This window comes from Protopterus annectens, chromosome 4.part0 (assembly GCF_019279795.1).
Source record: "Protopterus annectens isolate FY-2018-M chromosome 4.part0, PAN1.0, whole genome shotgun sequence".
NCBI classification, from domain to species: Eukaryota; Metazoa; Chordata; order Ceratodontiformes; family Protopteridae; genus Protopterus; species Protopterus annectens.
Genome location: NC_056733.1, coordinates 950,672,438 through 950,699,026, shown reverse-complemented (window position 1 = coordinate 950,699,026; position 26,589 = coordinate 950,672,438). Strand labels below are relative to the sequence as shown.

Here is a 26,589-nt window from a genome sequence, read left to right as displayed (position 1 = left end):
GCAGCTTGCACCTTGGTCATAGACTTCTTGACCATTTAATAAAAACCATTTAATAAAAATAAATAAACTTGAAGTCTTCCCAGTAGTATGACTGCTGCAACACTTTTACCCTGGAATCGTAGACCTAAGAGATTCAGATTTTTTATTTTTACAAACTTAAAATGCTTTGCTTTTTGTTATAGCTGTTTTTTCCCTTCCATTTGTGTGTTCTCTATTCACTTCTGAATAACCTCTCTCTAAGTATAACTTTTAGTTGGTGTCTAATCATATTTTAAAAATTATTTACTACTTGAGTGTGCCACTGTTACTTAATCTTGTGTTCAAATGGCAAAAAACGTGTAAAATCAGTTAACTTCTGAACTGTGCAGACCACATCGTGCTGGTCAGAATAGTTTTATAAGATTGCTACTGATAAGAGCTTGAGTAATTTGGACATGTTTACACAAATAGTTTTTTGTCAGTCTGACTTGTGCAGGTTTACACCAATACAATTTGTCTGACTTATGCAGGATCTGTTGAAGAAGTGTCATCAGTGCATGGAAACAATAGTAAAAGCAAAAGACCAGCAAGCTGCTGAGGCCAACAAGAATGCAAGCATTTTACTCAAAGAGCTTGACTTGGAAAAGGTAAGTCACGTCTGTGAATGCAGTTGACACATCTTTAACTGTAATCTTTCCAGCTGTGTTCACATGAGTTAGGGCTTAACTGTCTGTACTCAAAGTACAGTTGTGTAAAATCTTACGATAACAGTAGATGTCCTTGCCTTCACCACTGCAGCATTTCTTAATGGGATTCCCTGCCGTGAAGCCCACCATCTGTCCACTTTGCAAAAGTCTACCTTTTCTTTAAGGTATGCTGAATGTCACCTACACACTCCTTGCATAGGGTAGGGCATAAAGGTGATGTTCAGATGTACCATCCTCAGAACTGCTTGCTTCTGGAGGAACAGCAGCACAAGGAAAACCAAGGAGAATCTGCACATCCAGGAAGGAAAGAAGCCGGGGGATGGAGGGAGGGTGTGAATACTGTGTGAATACTACAGCGGTGAAGGCGAGGGCATCTACCGTTATGGTAAGATTTTACACAACTGTATTATGTCCTTACATTCACCACTGCAGTATTCATTACTGATGGGAGAGACCAAAGGTCAAGAAGAAACTTGGGAGGAGGAAGCAGCAGAGCCTCCAAGAAGCCGTGAAGAATGGCAGCAGCAACACCAGCTCTGGCGATACCATCCGACTGGTAATGTTTGGTAAAAAGGTACGCACAGAAGTAAGGTAGCAGGGCAGCAGCAACACCAGCTCTGGCGATACCATCCAACTGGTAATGTTTGGTAAAGGTACGCACAGAAGTAAGGTAGCAGGGCAGCAGCAACACCAGCTCTGGCGATACCATCCGACTGGTAATGTTTGGTAAAAAGGTACGCACAGAAGTAAGGTAGCAGGGCAGCAGCAACACCAGCTCTGGCGATACCATCCGACTGGTAATGTTTGGTAAAAAGGTACGCACAGAAGTAAGGTAGCAGGGCAGCAGCAACACCAGCTCTGGCGATACCATCCAACTGGTAATGTTTGGTAAAAAGGTATGCACAGAAGTAAGGTAACAGCTTCAAGAATAGAATTACCATTTAAGCCTTTGAAAAAAGCACCAGAAGATTCCACAGCTCTAGTGGAATGACCCTTTACAGAAGAAGGAAAGCTCTCACCATGAAAAGTGTAACAGAAGGACGGAGGTAACAGACCGACATGTAAAACGGCGTTCGGACTGGTGGCAAAGAAGTTCTGAGGATAGTATGCCTGAATGTCAACTTTATGCCCTACCCAAGGAGCGTGCAGGTGATGTTCAGCGTACCTTAAAGCAGTGGTAGACTTTTGTAAACTGTCCGGAGGGTGGGCTTCACGGCAGGGAATCTCATTGATGAGGAATACTGCAGCAGTGAATGTAAGGACATCTTTATATTCACTCTTAGCACCTTGTTGGTGGCTCTTCACTTACAGGGTTCTGAACAGGAAGGTGCATTTAAAGTACTAACAGCCACAGGTAAACAGCTTGATGGTTATCCCATTTTTATGCTGTGATAGATGGATACCTCTTTCTTTCTCAGTGCAGTTTGCTCCCCCTCACCTTCAAGCTTACAAATTTGCATGCCTACAAAGAGGACTTGATTCCTACTTCTTTGGGTATGAGCCAAGACATGACACACCCAAATGAGCTTTAAACTTGAGTAGCTGCTGATCAGAATTATAATCGCCACCTCTGCAGCATCTCTGCCAGCTTTAAACTTGTTGCTGCTGAGCAGAGTTATAATCTCCACCATTTCAATGGCTCTGCCAGCTTTAAACTTGTGTAGCTGCTGAGCAGAGTTGTGATCTCCACCTCTTCAGGATCTCTGCCAGTTGTAAACTTGTTGCTGCTGAGCCAAGTTATAATCGCCACCTCTTCAGCATTTCTGCCACCTTGCTTCCACCGCAGTGCCCTTTGGGGCTGGTTTTGCTAGCAGTGACTGAAACTTGTCCAAGATTGTTTGCATGTGTGAGACTCCCCACTGAGGAAATATACTTTGGTGAAACACTGACCCGAATGAAGGAATTTAAGTGAGCAAGCAGTGAAGCCTCTGATAAGACATTTTGAGGTCCTGGAAATGGAAACCCCCAAGCCAGTCTTTGTAGGTGCATTCCATGGTCCTAATTGCTAGCCTCCAAAAGGCCATACAGACTCTACAAGGTTGCAAGATGCCCGTATATCATTTTGCAAAAAACTTGGGGGCTGACCTTGCAGTGGTTTCTGTGCACGGTGAGAGATGGTCAACGGTAGATGGTCTTGCACCCTAACTCCTTATCTAATGATAAAAATGGCAAAGCCTTGGGCCGTGAGAGGTGGTCAACGATAGATGGTCTTGCACCCTAACTCCTTATCTAATGATAAAGTGGTCAGTGATAGATGGTCTTGCACCCTAACTCCTTATCTAATGATAAAAATGGCAAAGCCTTGGGCCGTGAGAGGTGGTCAGCGATAGATGGTCTTGCACCCTAACTCCTTATCTAATGATAAAATTGGCAAAGCCTTGGGCCATGAGAGGTGGTCAACGATATATGGTCTTGCACCCTAACTCCTTATCTAATGATAAAAATGGCAAAGCCTTGGGCCGTGAGAGGTGGTCAACGATAGATGGTCTTGCACCCTAACTCCTTATCTAATGATAAAATTGGCAAAGCCTTGGGCCGTGAGAGGTGGTCAACGATAGATGGTCTTGCACCCTAACTCCTTATCTAATGATAAAAATGGCAAAGCCTTGGGCCGTGAGAGGTGGTCAACGATAGATGGTCTTGCACCCTAACTCCTTATCTAATGATAAAAATGGCAAAGCCTTGGGCCGTGAGAGGTGGTCAACGATATATGGTCTTGCACCCTAACTCCTTATCTAATGATAAAAATGGCAAAGCCTTGGGCCGTGAGAGGTGGTCAATGATAGATGGTCTTGCACCCTAACTCCTTATCTAATGATAAAAATGGCAAAGCCTTGGGCCGTGAGAGGTGGTCAACGATAGATGGTCTTGCACCCTAACTCCTTATCTAATGATAAAAATGTCAAAGCCTTGGGTGTCTTTGGCAAGAAAGTGAACACTTTAGCCACCTTGTTATAAATTGCCAAACTCCTATGACTGCATTTCTTCTGGCTGTCATGGACCATATGGGCCAAAAGATGAGAGGTCTCAGATACAGAGCTTGGAGCTAAGCTGTTGGAGCTCATTGAGCATACCCAAGTGGCAAAGCCTTCCAGCAAGTGACTGAGTGTAGAGGCCGCATCTAGAGCTATGGACTAGCCTAAGGTTGCAGTCCTTAAATGATAAGGCACAACTAAGTAATGTCCCACTTGATGGAGAGTTGCTGTTTGGAACTTCACCTTGGAAGTTTAAGAAAATGGAAAAAAGGGGTGAAAGTATGCAAGGAGTCAGGCAATTTTTTGTCTACCCATGCCTAGATGTGAAAGGAATTGCGCTAATAAAGCCTTGACCTTTTTACAGGAAACAGGCTAAAGGCAAACAAAAATAAAAAGCGCATCCATTCCAAAAGAGTTAAGACTTAAGCACATTTTTGTAAAGCTGTTAAATTTAACAGTTGGCAATTAAATACTTATTTCACAAGTTTGTAGTACTTTAATCCATTGTAATTAGGCCTGTCCCCCATAGTGACGTAAACACCTTTTGCTTACACATTAATATTCATGCCACAAATGGGACAGATTTACATTGGACTTCAATGTTCAGATGGTTTTTTATTCAGTTTTCTGAAAGAGAACCTAGAAAAAATCCTTTTATTTTTACAAAAAAGTTTTCACTTAATGCATGTGAATACTTTGTAATGCAAAAATACAGGATGTATTCACCACTTTAAACATGCCCATTTAATGGGTTTACTGTCCACTAGTTGTCAATTATTTTGCTTTTTCAAATTTTTACATTTTGACTTATATAGCTTATTTTTATTTGATCTCATATAATTCTGTTTATTTCATATGTTTTATTGTGAAGTAATTTTGTTTGTACAGTGCTAGGATACAGGCAGGTTGAAGTTGAGGTCATTCTGGAAACCTGAATACTGTGCTGGTTTCCATTTCAGTATCCCGCCCAGTTTTCTACCCTTGCTTTTCTGCTGAAAGGTGGGTTTGAGACTCATCTCAGGCTTATTGGCATTCAAGAGGTCCATATTAGGACCTCTTCTCTTCTCAATATTCATAAATGACCTCCACTCAGCTATCCCCGAAGCCACCTGCATCCAATATGCAGATGACTCTACTCTCATCTGTACTAATCCCATCCTTGATAACCTTCAAACTACTACCCAACTCAGCTTTACCATAGTTGAAAATTGGCTAATTGACCGTCAACTCATCCTAAACCCAAAAAAAACCCAACTCCTTCTCTTTCACCCAACCAACATAACACCTTTGACACAATTCACTATTCAATCCAATAATGGCACCACTATCACTCCTGTTACCAACGCTAAACTATTAGGAGTAAACATTGACAATAAACTGCGATTTGACACCCACATCAACCAAACTATTAAAAAGGTAAACAAAAAACTAGGGTCCTTATATAGGCTAAAAACCTTCCTAACTCCAGCCGCCAGACTAGCTACTGCCCGCTCCCACCTACTATCCACCCTACTATACGCCTCCCCATCCTTACTAACCTTAACAAATCGGACCTCAATCGTCTCTCCGCTTGTTATAACCACATTGCTAGATTTATCACCGCGCTACCCTATAGAACACACCATTGTATTAACCTGAAAAAACTTGACTGGCTAGAACTCCCTAATCTTCTTCTGGAATACCAACTCATAGAAGCCTTTAAAATACTGAAACATCCAGAGAACACCCCTGCACTAAAAAACATACTAATCCCTTACTCCAACCTATGTTCACTTCGCTCATCTAACAAAATCCTAATACAAACTCGCAAGTCCCATAACCTAGGTGGGGACACACTGTATTCCAATATTATTGGCAAGGTGTGGAATTCTCTTCCCAATAAGCTCACGACTTTACCATCACTAGCTCAATTCAAAAAAGAACTAAAGATCCACTATAAATCACAATGGCTTTGTCCCTGTACTAACCCAGACTAACATTCCAAGGTGAAATCCTATACATAAGTGGGCAATTATTGTCTTACTCAACCAAGTGTGAATTAACCTGAATATAATGTACTGTAACCAACTGTAGTTTCTATTGTAATAATTTTCTCTCTCCTTAAACTATGTATATTGTCTTTATATCTTTATATCTTTGTATCAATATATCATTGTTAACCCTGTTGGAGCTTTTCTCCCCGGGACTCCGCTGAAAATGGACATGTATCCAGTCGGACTATCCCGGTCAACAAATGTAAAATAAAATAAAAATAAAATAAATTTCTGTTGAGGATGTCACTTGTTTCTATTAAGAATCTCTCCCTTACCAGGCCTTACCACATTTGTGCCTGTAATGTTGGTGGAGCCTTCCTAGTGGCTATTTCTCCTTTGGGAGGTACTGCTGCTCTAGGTTTTGCCCAGACTAAAGGCACTTGAAAGAATTGATCTGTAATATCTGCTCTGCCTCTTCCTTGGATTGCATTCCTCCCAGCTCCTTCACACTTGTCAGAGAATCTGATGGTTGGTTTTGGTCCTGAAGCACTGCTTGTTTTTGTGAGGGCAGAAACTGTAGTTTGGGGAGGATGCTTTCACTCCCTTGGGGTTGGGAGGGTGGGCTAATGGTTAAGGTGTTTGCCTTATAAACACAAGGTACAGCATTTGAGTCTCACAAGGGATAATTGGTTAGGCTTAAAATGGGCTAGCAAGGACAGTTAGCTTCGTACTAAGCTATGAACCTAAAGCATTACAGCCTTCCTGGATCCCCATACAGTGGTTGACTAGACGGCTTGTTCACCTGTCTGCTTCCTTGGCGAGGAGGCTCGCAGTTACAATTTTCACTTTCGTAGTGGAATGACAGTTGTGTTTGTGCCACGGGATGATTCCTCCCTCTGACTTTGGTTGCAGTCAAGTTCATTCTGTATGAGTATCTGCTGCAGCTGCTCATTATGGCTTTCCTTGGTGGAATGGATCACTGTGACCCTTTGAGATGATGTTGCTTCCCTTCTCAGCTGGTACATATCTGAAGTGTGTCTTGGGTTTGCTCTGGCCAGGCATTCCCTAGAAGGACTCAGCCTTCTAACTTTTATTCTAGTGTAGTTTTCTGGCTGCTCCATGCTGGTAGCTTATTGCTTTGAATTGATTCCAACCAATGAGACGCATGAAGGATGGTATTTTAGATGTAGTGGATGCTTTTGTTTATGTTCTTTGTGTTTCACTGGTGCAGTCATTACATTTGGGTTATCTGCCTGCAGGTAGCCCTCAGCTGGCCTGACTATCAAAGTCTTGGATTCCTGCGTCAGATACAGTCTCTTCTTCCATGACGTCAGGGGTATAAAACATGCAGCCGATGCCATTACATTAGTCTTTCTTGTCGCGCGGTGCCCGAAGCAGAAGCAGTTCGCAAGGGACGGTCGGCTGACTCCTGAAATTTTCGTTTTCAAGTTTCAGATAGTCTTCAAAAAAGCTAAGTACCCTGTTGGGGGGTCCCTTTTCTTGCTCTTAACCGATGTCAGTAAAAGTTAACAATTGTATTCCCTGTGGAAAGCAAATACCTCATAAAGATTTTCATTCGTACTGCATTCCTTGATTAGGCCCAGACCACGATGTCCCTCGCTGTTAGTTTTGTGCCTTCAACCCCCGTACTATTCGTCGTCTGTCTATTTTTGCAGCAAACTATTTTGGTACTTGGTATAACTATCCAGAAATGGCTTCGGTAAGCCATCTGACTACCGATATTCTGAAAAAATGTAAGGATAAAGACAGAGACAGACCGCATAGGTTCACAACTGCCGACGCTTTCATTTAAGCTAGTTGCCAGTCCGCCGGTACTCAGGGAGGCGCTTTCAAAGCCCCTGATGCCCGCTACTTTAGATTTGCAGGCCTCTACTGAGACCCATTCGGAGTCTGGTATGCCGCGAGATGCTTCTTCGACTATGGAGCCTGTGGATGTCTCTACCTTGGATGGGTCTGAAGCCACTGTGCAGGCACCGGCTTCTGAAGGTGTATTCAGGCCTACAGACTTGCATTTTAAACCAACGCCATCTTCATCTAAGCCTAAAACTTGACCCACGCCTAGAAAACAGACGTCCAAACCACATGGTCAGGCCCATATGCCTAAAAAACAAATGTTTAGAATGGCTGAAGACCTTACTACTATAATTAGGGGAAGCCAGCCTTCCCCTCTTGAGACCTAGAACTGATTTTCCTTCTGATTCTTCTGATCAGGAGTCTGATTTTTCTGTTTCTTCTGATTACCAGGGTTTACCTTGCTCACACTCAGGGAGCATTTTCGCTGGGAAAGCCAGGATTACTCTGATGCCAAAAGGAGGCTTAGGGAATTCTTACTCCTTCCTCGACACAGGCCTTTAGCCTATTCCCCCCTGTTCTGGACATTGTAGATTATGCTTTCTTGGAATCTAGACTATCCTCAGACACTTCCTTCAGCTCCCAGGAAACCTGACCGGTACTACAGAGTACTTGACTCTCGCAAGTTCCTTTTCAAGAATCCTGCTGCGGATCCAGAGACCATTTCCCAAGGTCCAAAGGGCGTTAAGGCTACAGCTGCCAAAAATCCTACCCCTTCTGATAGAGATTCTAGAGCCTTGGACAGATGGGGTAAGAAGGTTTACACTTCTGCTACTTTGTCTATTAGGGCTTTAAATTGCTAGTTTCATATGTTAAAGTACCAGCAGCATATTATGGGACTACTTAAACAGAAAATGATGATGATTCCTGACTGTGCTGAACACAAAGATTTACAGGATTTAATGCATTCTTCTGAACAAGTAGGTAAACATACATTGCAATGTGGTTTTGATTCTTTAGAAGCATCTTGCAGGGCTGCTATCACTGGGGTCTGTACTTAGAAGGCATGCTTGGCTTAAGAAGCAAAACTTGCCAGATCATGTTAAAGCTAAATTACTAGATGCTCCCTTAAACCAAGACTGCCTGTTTGGCAACAGAACAGTAGTAGTCCTCAAAAAGATGGAGGAAAAAGCTAAATCTATGCAAACTGTTAAAGATATCCTGCAGGTACAGCCACCCAGACTTAGTAGGCATTGGCCTTCAAAGAACTGGTACTTTCCAGCCTCCTCCAGGCCTTCTCAGTCCAAACCCAGTAACAGCAGACCATCTAGGTTACAGTTTTAGGCTATGCACAGGCCTAAGCAGTGGGGGGCTCCCACTTCCAAAGCAGGGAGTAGTAAGACAACCCCCCCATGAGAAAATGGCACAATGACTTAAACTTAACCCTTCCAGGCCCTGTTCAGCTGCCTGCTCCCTTAAGAGGAAAGCTTGCCCTAAATGCAAAAAAAATGGTAACTCATTACCCAGGACAAATGGGTTTTGGATATAGTTTCCCAAGGATACAGATTCCACTTCCACACCCTACCAACCCCAAACAGTTGGCCAGACCTACCCCCAAATCAGTGGGCAGAGGCTCAATAGCTGGGTCTCTCTTTTCAGAGTATCAGGGCTATTCAACCTGTCCCAGCAGAAGAAAAGGGACAAGGTTTTTATTCAAGACTTTTCCTGGTACCCAGAAAAGACAGCTCCTGGCGTCCTATCCTGGACCTCTCTATTCCAAACACGTTTTTGGTAATCCCAGAATTCAAGATGTTAGCACTTCAACAGCTGCTTCCTATGCTAGGCAAAGATGCCTGGTTGGCAACCTTAGACTTAAAGGAAGCTTACCTGCACGTTCCACTAAGGGACTCTTGCAGGAAATACCTACGCTTCAGGGCAGGCCCCATGCACTAGCAGTTCTCTGCACTTCCCTTTGGCTTATCTACTGCGCCCAGGGTATTCACAGTGTCTAGCTCCAGCTGTTGCATTTTGAAGGCAGAGAAATATTAAAATATACCCATACTTGGACGATTGTCTAATTCAGATAGAAAGCTAGGAATTGCTATTAAAACATCTGGCATTCGTAAAGAAACTTCTAAGCTCACTGGGGTGCACCATAAACGAAAAGAAATCTCACCTAGTACCCTGCCAGATTGTATTCCTGGGAGCAAGCTTGAACACAACTTCCCAGATGGCTTTCCTCACTCCAGAGAAACAAGTTGATTTCACAACCTACTTCAAACTACTGGCCACAAAGACCCAGCTATCTGCAAGGAAAATCCTGCAAGCCCTGGGGTTCATGGCCTCTTGCATTCTATTAATTCCATATGCAAGGCTGCATATGAGGAAACTACAGTGGTATCTAAAAAGCCTATGGTGTCAACATTCTCAATTCCTGGAATCAGTGATTCCTGTCATTCCTTGTATAAAGACAGAGTTCTTTTGGTGGACAGATGCCTGCTACCACAACAAGGGGCTCCCATTCACTCTATCCCCTGCCGCCCACACTCTAACAGATGCATCAGACTATGCATAGGGTGCTCACTTGGCAGGGCAGTGCATTCAGGGCAAATGGAACCCGAGACACACGCACCTGCATATCAACCAAAAAGAAATGTTAGCTGTACAGAATTTCCTGACAGCCTTCAAAGACCACATTCTTCCAGGACAATTATTGGTAAAGACAGACACCACAGTTTTGTGGTACATAAACAAGCAGGGGTAACCCACTCGTACCCTCTCTGCAGACTAGCCATGGCTCTGTGGAACACAGCCTTGAGCTACCAAGTGCACCTACAGGCTCAATTCCTGCCAGGCAAGCTAAATTCACTGGCAGACGACCTAAGCAGAAATCTCATGGACCCACAGAAGTGGAAACTGGAACCAAAAATATTCAACCTCTTGAGAAACAAATGGGGGAATCCAGAGATAGACCTGTTTGCCTCCCCTCATAACTACCAATTGGACAAATTCTGCACAAGGGCTTCCTACGGTCAAGTTTGGAAAGTGGGTGCCCTGTCCTTTACCTGGGAATGCCTCTCAGTTTATGCTGTTCCCCCTCTGCCTTTCCTCTCGAAGGTTCTGCTAAAGATCAAACAGGACAAACCAAGGACAATATTGATTGCACCAGACTGGCCACGCCAGCACTGGTACCCCCACTTGCACAGTATGACAACTCTGGAACCATGGCACCTGCCTCAGACCCCTTCCCTGCTGTCCCAGTAGGAGGGCCAGATTCTGCACCATCAGCTTCAAACCCTGAACCTTGCAGCATGGCTAATTCCTTGAGCTCTCCAGTAGTATCCCTCAGTAAGCAGGTGCTAGATGTCATTCTGGAGGTCCTTGAGCTCTCCAGTAGTATCCCTCAGTAAGCAGGTGCTAGATGTCATTCTGGAGGTCCTTGAGCTCTCCAGTAGTATCCCTCAGTAAGCAGGTGCTAGATGTCATTCTGGAGGTCCTTGAGCTCTCCAGTAGTATCCCTCAGTAAGCAGGTGCTAGATGTCATTCTGGAGGTCCTTGAGCTCTCCAGTAGGTATCCCTCAGTAAGCAGGTACTGGATGTCATTCTGGAGGTCCTTGAGCTCTCCAGTAGTATCCCTCAGTAAGCAGGTACTGGATGTCATTCTGGAGGTCCTTGAGCTCTCCAGTAGTATCCCTCAGTAAGCAGGTGCTAGATGTCATTCTGGAGGTCCTTGAGCTCTCCAGTAGTATCCCTCAGTAAGCAGGTGCTGATGTCATTCTGGAGGTCCTTGAGCTCTCCAGTAGTATCCCTCAGTAAGCAGGTGCTGATGTCATTCTGGAGGTCCTTGAGCTCTCCAGTAGTATCCCTCAGTAAGCAGGTACTGGATGTCATTCTGGAGGTCCTTGAGCTCTCCAGTAGTATCCCTCAGTAAGCAGGTGCTGATGTCATTCTGGAGGTCCTTGAGCTCTCCAGTAGTATCCCTCAGTAAGCAGGTACTGGATGTCATTCTGGAGGTCCTTGAGCTCTCCAGTAGTATCCCTCAGTAAGCAGGTGCTAGATGTCATTCTGGAGGTCCTTGAGCTCTCCAGTAGTATCCCTCAGTAAGCAGGTGCTAGATGTCATTCTGGAGGTCCTTGAGCTCTCCAGTAGTATCCCTCAGTAAGCAGGTGCTGATGTCATTCTGGAGGTCCTTGAGCTCTCCAGTAGTATCCCTCAGTAAGCAGGTACTGGATGTCATTCTGGAGGTCCTTGAGCTCTCCAGTAGTATCCCTCAGTAAGCAGGTGCTAGATGTCATTCTGGAGGCAAGGAGGCCTAGTACTAGAAAATCCTATGATGAAAAGTGGAAAAGATACTATTCCTGGAGCCAGATTCGGGGGATGGGCAAAACAGTGCCCAGCTTACTGCATATTCTTTAGTACTTAACAGAAATGCTCCACAAGGCCCTTTCCTTCTCGTCCATTAAAATTCATGCCTCAGCCATTTCAGCATATTATAATACGGAACACCCCCCCCCGCCTTCTCTCACCCCCTGCTAGAGCAATTCCTCAGGGGGTCAAAAATTTAAGACCCCCCCCCACTCCAGCCTGGGATCTTAACTTTGTATTGGAAAAGCTCACTTTCCCTCCTTTTTGAGCCAGCTGTAACTGCAGAGTTGAAATTCCTTTCTTGGAAAACAGCCTTCCTTCCAGCCATCACTTCAGCAAGAAGAGTGTCTGAATTACAGGCCCTCATGGCAGTGGAGCCCTTCATCATCTTCCATGCAGACAGGGTGTCCCTCGGGACCAACCCTTCCTTTATGCCCAAGGGTGGTGTCTAGTGTGGCCATTAATCAGTCCATTAATTTGCCTACTTTTTTCCCCGAATCCTCAAAACAAAGGAGAACGAATACTGCACTCTTTGGACATGCACAGACAACTTAGATTTTATTTGGACAGGACTGAGCCTCTCAGGAAATCTGAACAGATCCTAGTTGGCTTTGCTGCAGGGGCAGAGGGGGAGGCCATTTCAAAGCAAACTATTTCTAAGTGGATAGCCCATTGCATTCATTTCTGCTATAAGCACCATGGAAAACCTACCCCACGGGATAAGATCACATTCCACCAGAGCTGCATCTACCTCCTTTCTCAGAGGTGTACCTGCCAGGGACATCCTAGAAGCTGCTACCTGGAGCTCTGTACATGCCTTCACCAAGCATTACCACATGCCTATTTTTTCTAAATCCAAAGCTGGTTTTGCCACTGCAGTCTTGCAGGGCTTAATAGCTGGTTCTAATGCTCTCTAACCTCCTCCTTCCCTCCCTTAGCTTTGGGAATCAACCCAAATGTAATGACTGCAACAGTGAAACACAAACAACATAGAACAGTTGTGTACACTTGCCATAAATGTAGCTGTTCGAGTGTATTCACTGTTGCAGTCCTGGTTACCCTCACTCCAGCCCCCTGACTTCTCTTGGCTCTACCTTCCTTTTTGTTTGATGTATTTAAGCTTTCTGGTGTATTTGCTTTTTGTTGGAGGTGTAACTTATACAATTGCTTCCCATTATGGGGGCACCTGACATCTGGGCCAAGAAAAACTGATGTAATGGCATCTGCTGCATGTTTTATACCCCTGACATCATGAAAGAAGAGACAGCATCCGATGCAGGAATGCAAGACTTTGATATTCAGGTCAGCTGAGGGCTACCTGCAGGCAGGTAACCCAAATGTAATGACTGCAACAGTGATTACACACTAACATCTACGTTTATGGTAAGTGTACACAACTGTACTTTTTATCAGTTGCCCTTCAGTGTGTCTGTTCTGATCTCCACTTCAGGGGGTACCTTTCCAGCCTCTCAGTCTTTTAGTGAAAATGGCAGTAGCCTGTTCATTCCCTTGGTTCAGAGTCCGGTCAGGAATGGTGCTTCCTCTTTAAGCACTACTTCCTGCTAGTAATTGGTACCATGTTTTGGGGCTTCCCCTTTAAGAAGTATTTCCTGCTAATAGTTGACAGTGTGTTTGGACCTTATGTTTAAGCATTACATCCTGCTGATAGTTGGCAGTGTGTTTTGGGCTTCTGTTTAAACATCATCTGTCCTCCTCCTTAGAGCGGAGTCTGCACAGCCCCTTTACTCCCCTCTCCACTCCCCACCCATAAGTCACCTTCAGCTCCAGGGCTACTTTAACAAACCAGTGAATTTATTGTTGTCAGGGCTGTAGCCCTCTATGCCACAGAGCCAACATGTGGGCAGTCCTTCTAGTCAGCCTCTGTCGTCGGAAGTCCCTACATGTGGGATATGTACGTACAACTTTATAATTTGTCAGCATTTGGGGCAGGATGTTTGAAATTTTCATTAATGTTTCTTGACTTGCAGGAAGTCTGTTGCTAGTCCATGAAGTGCCAGGATCAAGGGCTGACTGCGCTTATGTGCAACAGCTGAGTGGGGGGAGATGCTGACTTGGGTTATTGGAGAGGATAACCCCAAACTCAACTGTAGGACTCATCAAGGAAGGGTCTTCATTGAAGAAATGTTAAATGATCTTTGTGTTTCAGTGTTCCAGTCATCACACGTGGGTTATCCTGCCAGGGGTAGCCCTCAGTCAGCCCGAATACCAGAGGCTTAGTATTTTTGCGTTTGTTGCTGTCGCTCCAGGACTGATGTCAGATAGCCAGTGGTATAAAAACAGCCAGCTGACACCATTACATCAGTCTTTCTTGCCAAGAAGCCTGAAGCAGAAGCAGTTCGCACGAGTGCTGGTCAGCCGCTACCTGAGTTTTCATTTCCAAATTTGAAGTTGAAGTCTTTTAAAGCTAAGTACCACTTTGGGGATCCTTTTTTCTTTCTCTAACCGATTTCAGAAAAAGTTAATTGTCTCGCCTGTGGAAAGCAAATACCACACCGAGATTTTCATTCTTACTGCATCACTTGTTTAGGCCCAGACCACGATGTCCCTCGCTGTCGGTTTTGTGCTTTGTTCAATGCCAGAACTATACGTAGTTAGGCTCTTATCATAGCTAAATACTTTCTCTGTTGATCTCGTATTCCAAATTGGCTTTGGTAAGCCATCCGACTACTGAGCTTCCGAAAAAACGTAAGGATAAAGACACAGACACGCACAGGTCCAAAACTGCGACGATGCTTCTGTTAAGCTAGTCGCCAGTTTGCTGGTACTCAGTGAGATGCTTTTGCAGACCCTGATGCCCGCTTCTGTAGATTTGCAGGCCACTACCGAGAACCGTTTGGAGTCCAATATGCCGTGAGACTCTCTGACTACAGAACCTGCGGATGTCTCTACCTTGGATGGGTCTGGAGCTGCTGTGCAGGCACCATCTTCCAAGGAAGATGTTCTTCATGTTTTACGGTTGCAGTCATCACATTTGGGTTAACTGCTGCAGTAGCCCTCCATTGGCCTGATTATCAAATTCTTGTGTCCTCCGTCGGTTGCTGTCTCATCTTCCATGACGTCAGGTAGTCAGGGTTATAAAGCATGCAGCCAACACCATTATATCAGTCTCTCTTGTCGTGCAGTTCCTGAAGCAGAAGCAGTTCGCAAGTGCTGGTCGGCCGACTCCTGAAATTTTCGTTTTCGAATTTCAGATCCGAAGTCTTCAACTAAGCTAAGTACCCCATTGGGGAACCTTTTATTGCTCTAAACTGATGTCAGTAAAAGTTAACAATTGTATTTCTTGTGGAAAGTAAATACCTCATAAAGATTTTCATTCATAATTGCATTCCTTGCTTAGGCCCAGTCCACGACTTACCTTGCTGTCGGTTTTTTGCCTTATTCAAACCTTGTACTATTCGTCGTCTCTTCATTTACCCATCTAAATATTTTGGTATTCTGTTCAGTTATCCAGAAATGGATTTGGTAAGCCACCCGATTACCGACATTCCTAAAAAGAATGCAAAGATAAAGACAGACACAGACCGCATAGGTCCAAAGTTGCCGACGACGCTTCAAAGCTAGTTGCCAGTACTCAGTGAGGCACTTTCGCAGCCACTGATACCCGCTACTTCAGATTCACAGGCCTCTACTGAGACCCATTTGGAGTCCGGTATACCGTGAGATGCTGCTTCGACTGTGGAACCTGCAGATGTCTCTACCTTGGATGGGTCCGGAGCCGCTGTGCAGGCACCGGCTTCTGAGAGTGTATTCAGGCCTACTGACTTGCATATTAAACCGACACCATCTTCTTTAAGGCCTAAAACTCGATCCATGCCTAGAAAACAGACGCCCAGACCACATGGTCATGCCCCAGTGCCTAAAAAATGTTAAGAATGGCTGAAGACCTTATTACTCTAATCAGGGGAAGCCACCCTTCCCCCTCCAACAGACCTAGGACTGATTTTTCTTCTGATCAGGACACTGAAATTTCTGTTTTCTCCGATGACCAGGATTTGCCTTTGTCTACCTATGAGGATTCTGATGCAGAGGACTCTATTTCCTCTGCTTCCCCTCCAGAGGATTTCTCTTTTGGTGAAACCTTGCATACTCTTAGAGAGCATTTTTGTTAGGAAAGCCAGGATTACTCTTGACTCCAAAAAGAGGCTTAGGGAATTCTTACTCCTTCCTCAACACAGGCCTTTAGCTATCCCTCCTGTACTGGGCATTGTAGATGATGCCTTCTCGGAATCAAGCCTGGCCCCTGACTCTCTACCTCCTGCTCCCAGAAAACCTGATAGGTATTACAGGGTACCCGACTCTCACAAGTTCCTCTTTAAAAATCCTTCTGCAGATCTTGAGACTATTTCACAGGACCCAAGGGCATTAAGGCTACTACTGTGAAAAATCCTACCCCTTCTGATAGAGATTCCAGGGTGCTGGATAGATGAGGTAAGAGGGCATACACTTCTGCAACCTTTGCCATTAGGGCCTTAAACTGCCAGTTTCATATGTTAGTGTCAGCAGCATATTATTGGATTGCTTAAACAGAAAATGATGTTAATTCCTGACTGCGCTGAAAATAAAGATTTACAGGATTTAATGCATTCTGCAGAACAAGTTGGAAAACATACTTTGCAATGTGGATGTTCATCGTGTTTCACTGTTGCAGTCATTACTCTAGGGTTATCCTGCTTGCAGGCTACCCGCAGTCAGCCTGAATTCAAACTCCTGGTCCAGCGTCAGTTGCTGTCGCCTCTTCCCTGACGTCAGTGCGCCAGAGGTATAAAAGATGCAGCCGATGCCGTTTTCTCCAGTCTTTCTTGCCGCGCGGTGCCCAAAGCAAAAGCAGTTCACAAGTGCCGGTCGGTCGACTCCTGAGATTTTCAAATCCGAATTTCAGAACCGAAGTCTTCATTAAAGCGAAGTGCCCCGTTGGGGAAACTTTTTTCTTGCTCCAGACCGATGTCAGAAAAAGTTAACAATTGTATTTCTTGTGGGAAGCAAATACCTCATAAGGATTTTCACTCTTACTGTATTCCTTGCCTAGGCCCTGTTCACAACGTTACTAGTTGTCGGTTTTGTGCTAGATTTAACCAACGCACCATTAAGCATCGGTTCGATTTTGCATTTCATTACTTTGGCCGAAGATTTAATTATATAATGCCGTCAGAACAGCCGACTGCTGGAGTTTACAAAAAACGCAAGGACAAGGAAAAGGATAGGCATCCGAGGTCCAAAACTGACGAGGCCTCCGTTAGGCCAGTCGCTGGTTCGCCGGTTCTCAGTGAGGCGCTTTCGTAGCCCCAGGCGCCCGCTACCTCAGAGCCACAGGCCACTTCAGACTCCCACGTGGAGCCAACTGGGCCTCTGGATACTCAAGGTATTGGACACTCGGAAATCATTCCCTCAGATGGGTCCGGAGCCGCTTGAGCAGGCATCGGCTTCTGAGGGTGTCTTCAGACCTACACAGCTATATGTTAAACCATCTTCAGCTTCAAAGAAAAAAGACTAAAGCAGCTCTAAAGACAAAGAAACAAGTACAGCATTCTCCTGCTCAGATTTCCATGCCTAAAAAACAGGTGCTTAAAATGGCCGAAGACCTAATTACTTTGATCGGGGGTTCCCATCCCCCTCCTGATAAGAGGCCTAGGCAAGAGAGAGGATATGATTCTTCTGATCAGGTTTCTATTTCTTCTGATTCCTTTTCTGAACAGGATTCTTCTATACCTCCCTATGAGGACTCTGATGCTGAAGAATCCATTCCTTCAGCCTCTCCTCCTGAAGATTATTCTTTTGGGGAAACCCTGCATACCATGAGGGAGCATTTCCACTGGGAGAGCCAAGATTACTCTGAATCTAAGAAAAGGCTCAGAGACTTTCTGCTACTTCCTCAGCACAGGCCCCTTGCTATTCCACCTGTTCTAGGCATTGTAGATGGACGTATTTTCAGAGTCCGGCCTGTCCCCTGACTCTTTACCCCCTACACCTGCTAAGCCAGACAGGTACTACAGGGTCCCAGATTCTCATAAATTCGTATATAAAAACCCCGCTGCTGACCCAGAAACTATTTCTCAGGGCCCCAAAGGGGTCAAAGCTTCCACTGCAAAAAACCCTGTCCCCTCTGATAGGGATTCTAGGTCACTGGACAAATGGGGGAAAAAAGTTTACACTTTTGCTACCTTTGCTGTAAGGGCTTTAAATTGTCAGGTTCATGTGCTTAAATATCAACAATACTTAATGTCACTGCTTAAACAGAAAATGTTGACAAATACTGAATGTTCAGAGAACAAAGGAATGCAGGATTTATTGCATGCAGCTGAACAAGTGGGAAAGCATACTTTGCAATGTGGTTACGATTCACTGGAGGCCTCTTGCAGGGCCGCTGTTACAGGTTCTGTTATTAGAAGGCATGCGTGATTAAGGGAACAGAATCTGCCTGATCATGTTAAAGCAAAATTATTAGATGCCCCATTACAGCATGATACTTTGTTTGGTGCTAAAGCAGAAGAGGTGTTGAAGAAAATGGAGGATAAAGCGAAATCCATGCAGACAGTTAAGGATTTCTTACAGGAACAGCCACCCAGATTTAGCAGGAACTGGCCTTCTAAAAATTGGTCCTTTCCAGTGTCAGACAGACCACAAAGAGGCAGATATGGACGTCCCAGAGGCAGATCTCAGCCCCAAGGCTCATACAGGCCTAAACAATGGGGTGCTCCTGCCTCCAAAAGCGGAGAAGACAAATCACAACCTTACAGGAAACAGTCCCAATGACTTTCCTCTGCCAGATCCAAGCACTTTTCTTTTGACAGCCCCCTTAGGGGGAAAACTAGCACTTTTCTCATCAAATTGACAAATGGTTACCCAAGACAAATCGGTCCTGAATATATTGTCCCAAGGCTACAGGTTCCATTTTCCTACCAAGGGCAAAAGGTATGCCAGACCTGCCACACAATCAAAGGGCAGAGGCACAAAAGCAAATTACAGCCCTCATGGACATGAGGGCCATTCAACAAGTACCACAACAAGAGCAGGGGCAAGGATTTTACTCCAGACTTTTCTTAGTGCCCAGAAAGGACAAAATCTGGAGACCAATACTGGACCTGTCTATACTAAACACGTTTCTGAAGGTTCCAAAAGTCAAGATGTTGACTCTACAGCAGCTACTGCCCATGCTGGGCAAGAAGGCTTGGCTCATAACTTTGGACCTAAAAGAGGCATACCTGCATGTCCCAATCAGACAATCTTGCAGAAGATACCTCAGATTCATTGCTGGCTCAATGCACTACCAATTCTCTGCACTTCCCTTTGGCTTATCTACTGCGCCCAGGGTCTTCACAAAATGCCTGGCACCAGTAATTGCATTTTGCAGACAGAGGAATTCAGATATATCCCTACTTGGACGACTGCCTTAATCAAGCAGAGAACAAAGACATTCTTCTAAAGCATCTGGCATTTGTAAAAAGATTGCTAATCTGTCTAGGGTACACAGTAAACAAAAGGAAATCAAAACTAGTACCCTCTCAAGCGATAATATTCCTGGGTGCAAGCTTAAATACAACTGCCCAGATGGCTTATCTCACACCAGACAAACAAAAGCAACTGACTTCTTACTTCAAAAAAATTAGCAGCAAAGACCCAGTTATCTGCAAGGAAAATCCTGCAGGCCTTGGGTTTCATGGCATCCTGCATTCTACTAATTCCATATGCCAGACTGCATATGAGGAAACTACAATGGTACCTAAAAAGTGTTTGGACTCCGCATTGCCACAGCCTGGAGACAGTAATTATCCTCATTCCCTGCCTGCAGCAGGAGTTTCGATGATGGGCAGAGGCCTGTCACCACAACAAGGGTCTGCCATTCACTTTACCCACAGCCAGACAGACACTGACAATGGATGCATCAGATTATGCCTGGGGGGGCCATATGGCAAGAAAATGTATTCAGGGCACATGGCCTGCAAGCCAGATGCATCTTCACATCAGTCAAAAAGAGATGCTAGCTGTTCAGAATGCCCTGACAGCTTTCAGGGATCTACTTCATCCAGGACAGCTACTGATAAAGACAGACAATACTACGGTCATGTGGTACATAAACAAACAGGGAGGTACACATTCCTACCCCCTCTGCAGACAAGCAATGACCTTATGGGGACACAGCATTGACTTATCAAGTTCACCTGCAAGCACAATTCCTGCCAGGAAAAACAAATACTCTGGCAGACTAAGCAGAAACCTCATGGATCCCCACGAGTGGAAACTGGATCCACAAGTCGTTAGCATGGTAACAAGGAAATGTGGATGCCCAGACGTAGATCTATTTGCCTCCCCTCACAACTGCCAATTACAGAGATTTTGCAGAAGGATTTATCACAAGCATGGAGAGTGGGCGCCCTATCCTTCAGCTGGAAAAAACTAAGAGTATATGCCTTTCCTCCACTACCTCTCCTTCCCAGGGTGCTCCTAAAGGTCAGACAAGAGAAGCCAAAAATGATACTGATTGCACCAGACAGGCCACGCCAGCACTGGTACCCAGTCCTAAAGAGCTTATCTCAAGGTCCAGCATGGATATTGCCTCAAACTTCTCATTTGCTGACCCAACAAAACAATCAGATCTTGCACAGCCAACTCAGGACCTTAAATCTGGCAGCATGGCGGATAATGTAGCCATTCAGAACACTCCTCTTTCAAAAGCTGTTAGGGATGTTATCTTGGAGGCCAGGAGGCCCAGTACCAGAAAATGTTATGCAGAAAAATGGAAGAGATTCTGTGCTTGGAACCAGGAACAAGGCATTGACACGTATGTACCAAATATTCCTCAGATTTTACAATACCTAACTGAGATGCTGGACAAAGGCCTTTCTTTTTCATCAATTAAGATTCATGCCTCTGCCATTTCTGCCCATTACAATATGGAACCTCCTCTATCTTTTCTCATCCTTTAATAAGGCAGTACCTCAGAGGGGCCAAAAACATCAGGCCTCCAAGGAGAGCACCAATTCTGGCATGGGACCTCAATTATGCCTTGGAAAAACTCACACAGGCTCCTTTTGAGCCAGCCTCAACAGCGGATATAAAATTCCTATCCTGGAAAACAGCTCTGCTCCTAGCAATAACCTCTGTAAGACGAGTCTCTGAGTTACAAGCACTCATGGCTGTGGAACCTTTTATCATTTTTCATCCAGACAGGGTTTCTCTGAGGACAAACCCAACATTTATGCCTAAGGTGGTGTCCAGTGTGGCCCTCAACCAAACCATTCACTTCCCTACCTTTTTATCCAAATCCATAGAACAAGGGTGAGAAAATTCTGCATTCTTTGGACATACACAGGCAGCCACGCTTCTACCTGGACAGAACTAAAGCTTTCAGAAAGACTGAGCAACTTTTAGTGTCATATGCTGCAGGATCACAAGGAAAGTCCATCTCAAAACAGACCATTTCTAAATGGATAGGCCATTGCATCCATCTGCTATTCTCAGCATGGCAAATCAGTGCCTAAGGGCATTAGGCCTCATTCTACCAGAGCAGCAGCCACTTCAGCAGCCTTCCTCAGAGGAGTACCAACCAAAGACATCTTGGAGGCTGCAGCTTGGAGTTCGGGGCGCACTTTTACAAAGCACTACCACTTATCTCTTTACTCTAAATCCAGAGCAGGCTTTGCCACTGCAGTTCTGCAGGGCCTCCTAGCTTCTCCTAATCCTGTTTAGCCCAGTCACCCTTCCTCAGCTTTGGGATTCAACCCAAGAGTAATGACTGCAACAGTGAAACACTATGAATGTAGTACAGTTGTGTACCTACCATAATTGTAGATGTTCGAGTGTATTCACTGTTGCAGTCCAGGTTACCCTCCCTCCGTCCCCCTTTCTTTTGCTGGGGTTTATCTGTACTTCTCTATTCTATACAACCTATGTGATGTATTTGCTTTTAGATGAATTATATGTTTCTTTACTGCATTTATGTTTATTGGCATAATATATTTAGCCTTCCCTTTTGGGGGGCACCTGACATCTGGGGCAAGAAAAACTGAAGAAAATGGCGTCTGCTGCATCTTTTATACCCCTGGTGCACTGACGTCAGGGAAGAGGCGACAGCAACCGATGCCGGACCAGGACTTTGGAATTCAGGCCTACTGTGGGTAGCCTGCCAGCAGGATAATTCTAGAGTAATGACTGCAACAGTGAATATACTCTAACATCTACATTTATGGTAGGTACACAACTGTACTTTTTGATTCATTAGAGGCATCTTGCAGGGCTGGTTTCACTGGGTCTGTACTTAGAAGGCATGCTTGGCTTAAGGAGCAATCTTTGCCAGATCATGTTAAAGCTAAATTACTGGATGCTCCCTTAAACCAAGACTGCCTGTTTGGCAACAAAGCATAAGTACTTAAATAGATAGATGGAGGAAAAAGCTAAATCTATGCAAATTGTTAAACATGTCCTACAAGTACAGCCTCCCAGATTTAGTAGGAATTGGCCCTCTTAAGAATTAGTCCTTTCGTGCCTCGTCCAGGAATTCAGTCCAAACCCAGAACCAGCAGAGCACCCAGGCTTCAGTCCCAAGGTACTTGCAGGCCTAAGTAGTGGGGGGCTCCCACTTCCAAAGCAAGCAGTAGTAAGACCCCCCCCCCATGGTAAACTGTCTCATTGACTTAATTTTAAACCTTCCAAGCCCTGCTCAACTGACTGTTCCTTTAGGGAGAAAGATTGTCCTGCATTCAAAAAATTGGGAACTCATTACCCAGGACAAATTGGTTTTAAATATTGTTTCCCAAGGATACAGATTCCATTTCCACTCCTTACCAACACCAAACGGTTGGCCAGACCTACCCCCAAATCAGTGGGCGGAGTCTCAAAAGCAAGTTCTCTCTCTTTTAAGCATCAGGGCTGTTCAGCCTGTCCCAGAAGAAGATTGGGGACAAGGTTTCTACTCAAGACTTTTCTTGGTACCCAGAAAAGGCAATTCCTGGCATCCTATCCTGGACCTATCTATCCTAAACACATTTTTGGTGATCCCAAAATTCGAGATGCTAACTCTTGATCAGCTGCTTCCCATGCTAGGCAAAGATGCCTGGTTGGCAGCACTGGATTTAAAAGAAGTCTACCTGCACATCCCAGTAAGGGAGTCTTGCAGAAGATACCTATGCTTCAGAGCAGGCTACATGCACCATCAGATCTGAAGTAGTTAACTTCATTTGATCGCAACCTGTCTGTTTCGGATCCGATACAGATCCAAGCTGGCAGCATACCAAGCAAAAGATCGAGCTCCAAGCTCCTCCCCCTTACCCCATACTACACTGCAACGTCCTTCCAATCCTCACATCTCGTTTGCCGTGGCTTTGCCAGCATGGGATTTTTTGAGCTCCGGGCAAGTTAGTTAAGGTTTTTCGAAAATTTTGGTCTGTGTGCCCTTTTGATTTTTCTAGTAATTTTTAGTTTATTCCTCACTACGGGTTTCTGCCATTGCTAGTTATTTGTTTTTTGTAGTTTGAAATTTGTCAGCTTTCTGTTAGTGTAGGCCCCCCTTCCTGCCCGTAGTGTGTGTGTTCCCTTAATATGTCGGAAAGTTAGAAAGTGACTTTCTCAAAGTACACAGTGTGTGGCCACAAGCTGTCACCAGCCGACGGTCACACTTTGTGTGTAGTTTGCTTCGGGGTGTCCCATTTGTCATCCGGCTGCAAAATCTGTGCAGCCTTCAACCCCCGAGCCCTGCGGGATCGCAGGAACAAGTCGATTCTGACAGGTCTTCTACCTGCAGTATCAACTTCTGCTGCTGCTTCACCAGCCGCAGCTGTGGCTGTCCAGCCTTCAGGCCCTCATCACCTGTCCGGAACACACCCTCCCACGTTACCACAGGGGGAGAGAGAGGCCAAGAAAGAGAGAATAAAAGAAACACACAGGGAGACAGAGAAACATTCAGAGAAAGAAAGAGATAATGAGAGAGAGAAGGGTCGCGAGTGGCAGTCTGAGTTGAATCCAATGGCCCCTCCCGCTAAGGTGATTATGTCTCCTGTGAAAGTTACCAGGCCATCCTCTCCTCGGCTCCGTTCACGTTTTTCTCCGGAGCCGGAGGAGGAGGCTAGACTACCCTCGAAGTCCTCTTGGCGTTGGCTCTCCCAATAGGCGTCTGTGGCATCTTCTAGATTGACTCGGATCATCTTTGAAGCAGACATGGATCGGATGATGTGAAGGTTTTTACAAACTCAACTATAGATGGGGGTTGTTGCTGGCTCCCCCCCTTCCTGTGCGGGGAGTTCGGCTCCATTTTTCGTCCCGTTAGCTCCTTCTCTGATCCACCATCGGATATCGGAATCTATGGATCCGAGGAGCCCCGGAGTCAGGGTGTCGGTGCCGATGGTACCTTCGGCCTCAACTCCAGCCATGCCCTCGAGTCTGTCTGATCCGCTTTCAGACCCAAGCTCTCAGAGCCAAGAGATGGGTGTCAGATCCGAGGGGATGAGTGTGTCATCGGCTCCATTGTGGTCGGGGCATATCGTCCCTTTGGGTCCGGCCGTTCCAACTTTGGCTCCGATTCCTTCGTCAGATCCAAGGGTCTCAGCTACCCTCACCACCAGTTTCAGGGAGCCCGGTTCTTCCTCCGCATTCGACATTGTGGAGAGGGTTCTCTCTGAAGGATCGAGACCCCGCATTCTGTCCTCTGGGTCCATCCCTGCTCCCTCGCATCTGGGCTTGTCTTCCATCATCCAGTCCCCCCCAGGGACAGCCTGCGTCTCTGTTACGCCCCAGCCAATTCCCTTAGAGGAACACTAAGCTATTTGTGAGCCCTGCCCGGAGAGTCCACCTGAGGAGGTCCCTCACAAACCCCAGTGTAAAAGGAGACATTTGGACTCCCCTGAGTCCCTCACTGAGGATACCAACTTGGCGGAAGGGGCAGGTTCCCCCAAATCACCCCCTGAAGACGTCTCCTTTGGAGACATTATAGAAATCCTTCGCCAGAGGGGGGTGGGGGGGTGGTCTGCCCAAAAATCTTCCTCTGACGAGTCGGTATTCCTGGAGCCATTCGACACAGGCCCATCTACCTCTTGGGTGTGTGTCTCCCCCCCCCCTCCCCCCTGCCGACCCTCTGGTGGACCTTATCACCACCAGAGTCTGGAAGGAACCGGACACTTTGGAGCCAATACCCAAAAGGCCCGACAAAATATTGAGCCCACCGGCAGATAGAGCTTTTTGGAACAAAGGTTCCCTGGTTGATGCCATGGTGGTGGCGGCCACAAAAAAGGAACTCGCCCAAGAAAGTTTCTCGATCCACCCCCCAGACAGAGTCCAGGGCTATGGACCATCTTGGAAAGCGGACTTTTGCTTCAGCTACCTTTACTATAAGGGCGCTAAATTACTTGGCCCACATAATTCGACTGCAGTGGGACCTTGTGAGAGAGTACGTGGATTCTTCTCCAGAGTCCATGTCGGCCTAGGATAAACGGACTTTCTCGGCTTGTATGGCCACTCTCAAGTCTGTGAAAATACGTCCATGCGTTTACTCTCATGCCACCGAGGGAGCCGTTAGGGCTAGCGGGTCCGACGTCGCCTTAAGGCGTCACGCCTGGCTCCGTCTTTGCGATTTCTCAGAACCCTTCAAGGTGTCTTTCGCTAACGCACCCTTTGACGGTACGACCCTGTTTGGGAAGACTGTCCGCGATGCGCTTGTCCAGAGCGAGAAAGACTGGGAAACGTTGTCAGCCGTCGGGATTCACTTCTCTAACCCTCAAAGGTCTTTTTCCAGGAACCAGCGAGGGCAAAAGAAAAGCTGTACTTCCGGAAAACTCAGCATTCCCGGAATGCTCGGGAATCCTTCTCCCCCAGAGGCAGAGGGGGAAAAGGGGGGCGCTGGCCCAGAGGCATAGGGGGGCTGAAGAACTTCAGGTCACAGGTACCTTTTTCAGATCGACCCGCGCAGCAACCCTGAGGGGTTGCCCGACTGCTCCTCTCTGGAGGCAGTCGGGGGGGGGGGTGTGTTTTGATGCACCTAGCCCAATGGGAGTCCATCACGACAGATTGCTGGGTGCTTCGAATAATATCCAGAGGCTATTCTATTCCCTTCATGAACAAGCCCCCCTTACACAAGGTGCCTCCCAGACGTCCCACCTGCTCAGAGGGAGGCCACGGCCTTGGAAATACAAAAGCTGCTAGAAAGAGAGCCATCCAGCAGGTGCCCCCAGACCAGTCCGGATCAGGCATCTATTCCAGGTTCTTTTTGGTGCCAAAAAAGACGGGGGACCTAAGGCCCGATTCTTGACCGATCAACAATGAACCTGTTCGTTGCCAAGGTAATGTTCCGGATGGTCACGCTTCAATTCATCCTGCCCTTCCTACAGGAGGAAGACTGGTTGTGCTCGATAGACCTCAAGGATGCGTACTACCATATTCTGATGGACAGGCGATCCAGGAGGTTCCTCCGCTTTCAGCTAGGGGCCAGTCATTGTCAAATCAGGGTCCTATCTTTCAGTCTCACCACAGCCCCCAGGGTGTTCACCAAGGTCATGGCAGTTGTAGCGGCCCACCTGAGACTTCAGGGATTCATGTCTTCCTGTACCTGGACGACTGGCTCCTCACCGCCCCCACCAGGCATCTACTCTTACTAGCCAGAGATTTCTTTCTCCGGATATCACCTCGGCTAGGGATTACCATAAATCTCAGGAAGTCTTTCCTTCAACCTGTTAGTGTTTGACTTCATAGGGGCGAGAAAAGATTCTCATCAGGCCAGGGCATTCTTAACCCCAGACAGACTACACAGCCTGGCACTTCATGTGTTAGTAATTCTGC

The 26,589-nt window shown here is 46.0% G+C and overlaps 1 protein-coding gene across 1 annotated transcript in view; it reads left to right on the top strand.

Annotated features, from left to right (window-relative positions):
- Positions 1 to 26,589, top strand: part of LOC122799695 (ankyrin repeat and KH domain-containing protein 1-like) — a gene marked incomplete in the record, with an annotated part of 3,928,199 nt that overhangs the window by 3,137,333 nt on the left and 764,277 nt on the right. Inside the window, 1 exon segment of the mRNA XM_044068930.1 lies at positions 510 to 626. Coding sequence (XP_043924865.1) covers positions 510 to 626 — 117 coding nt within the window.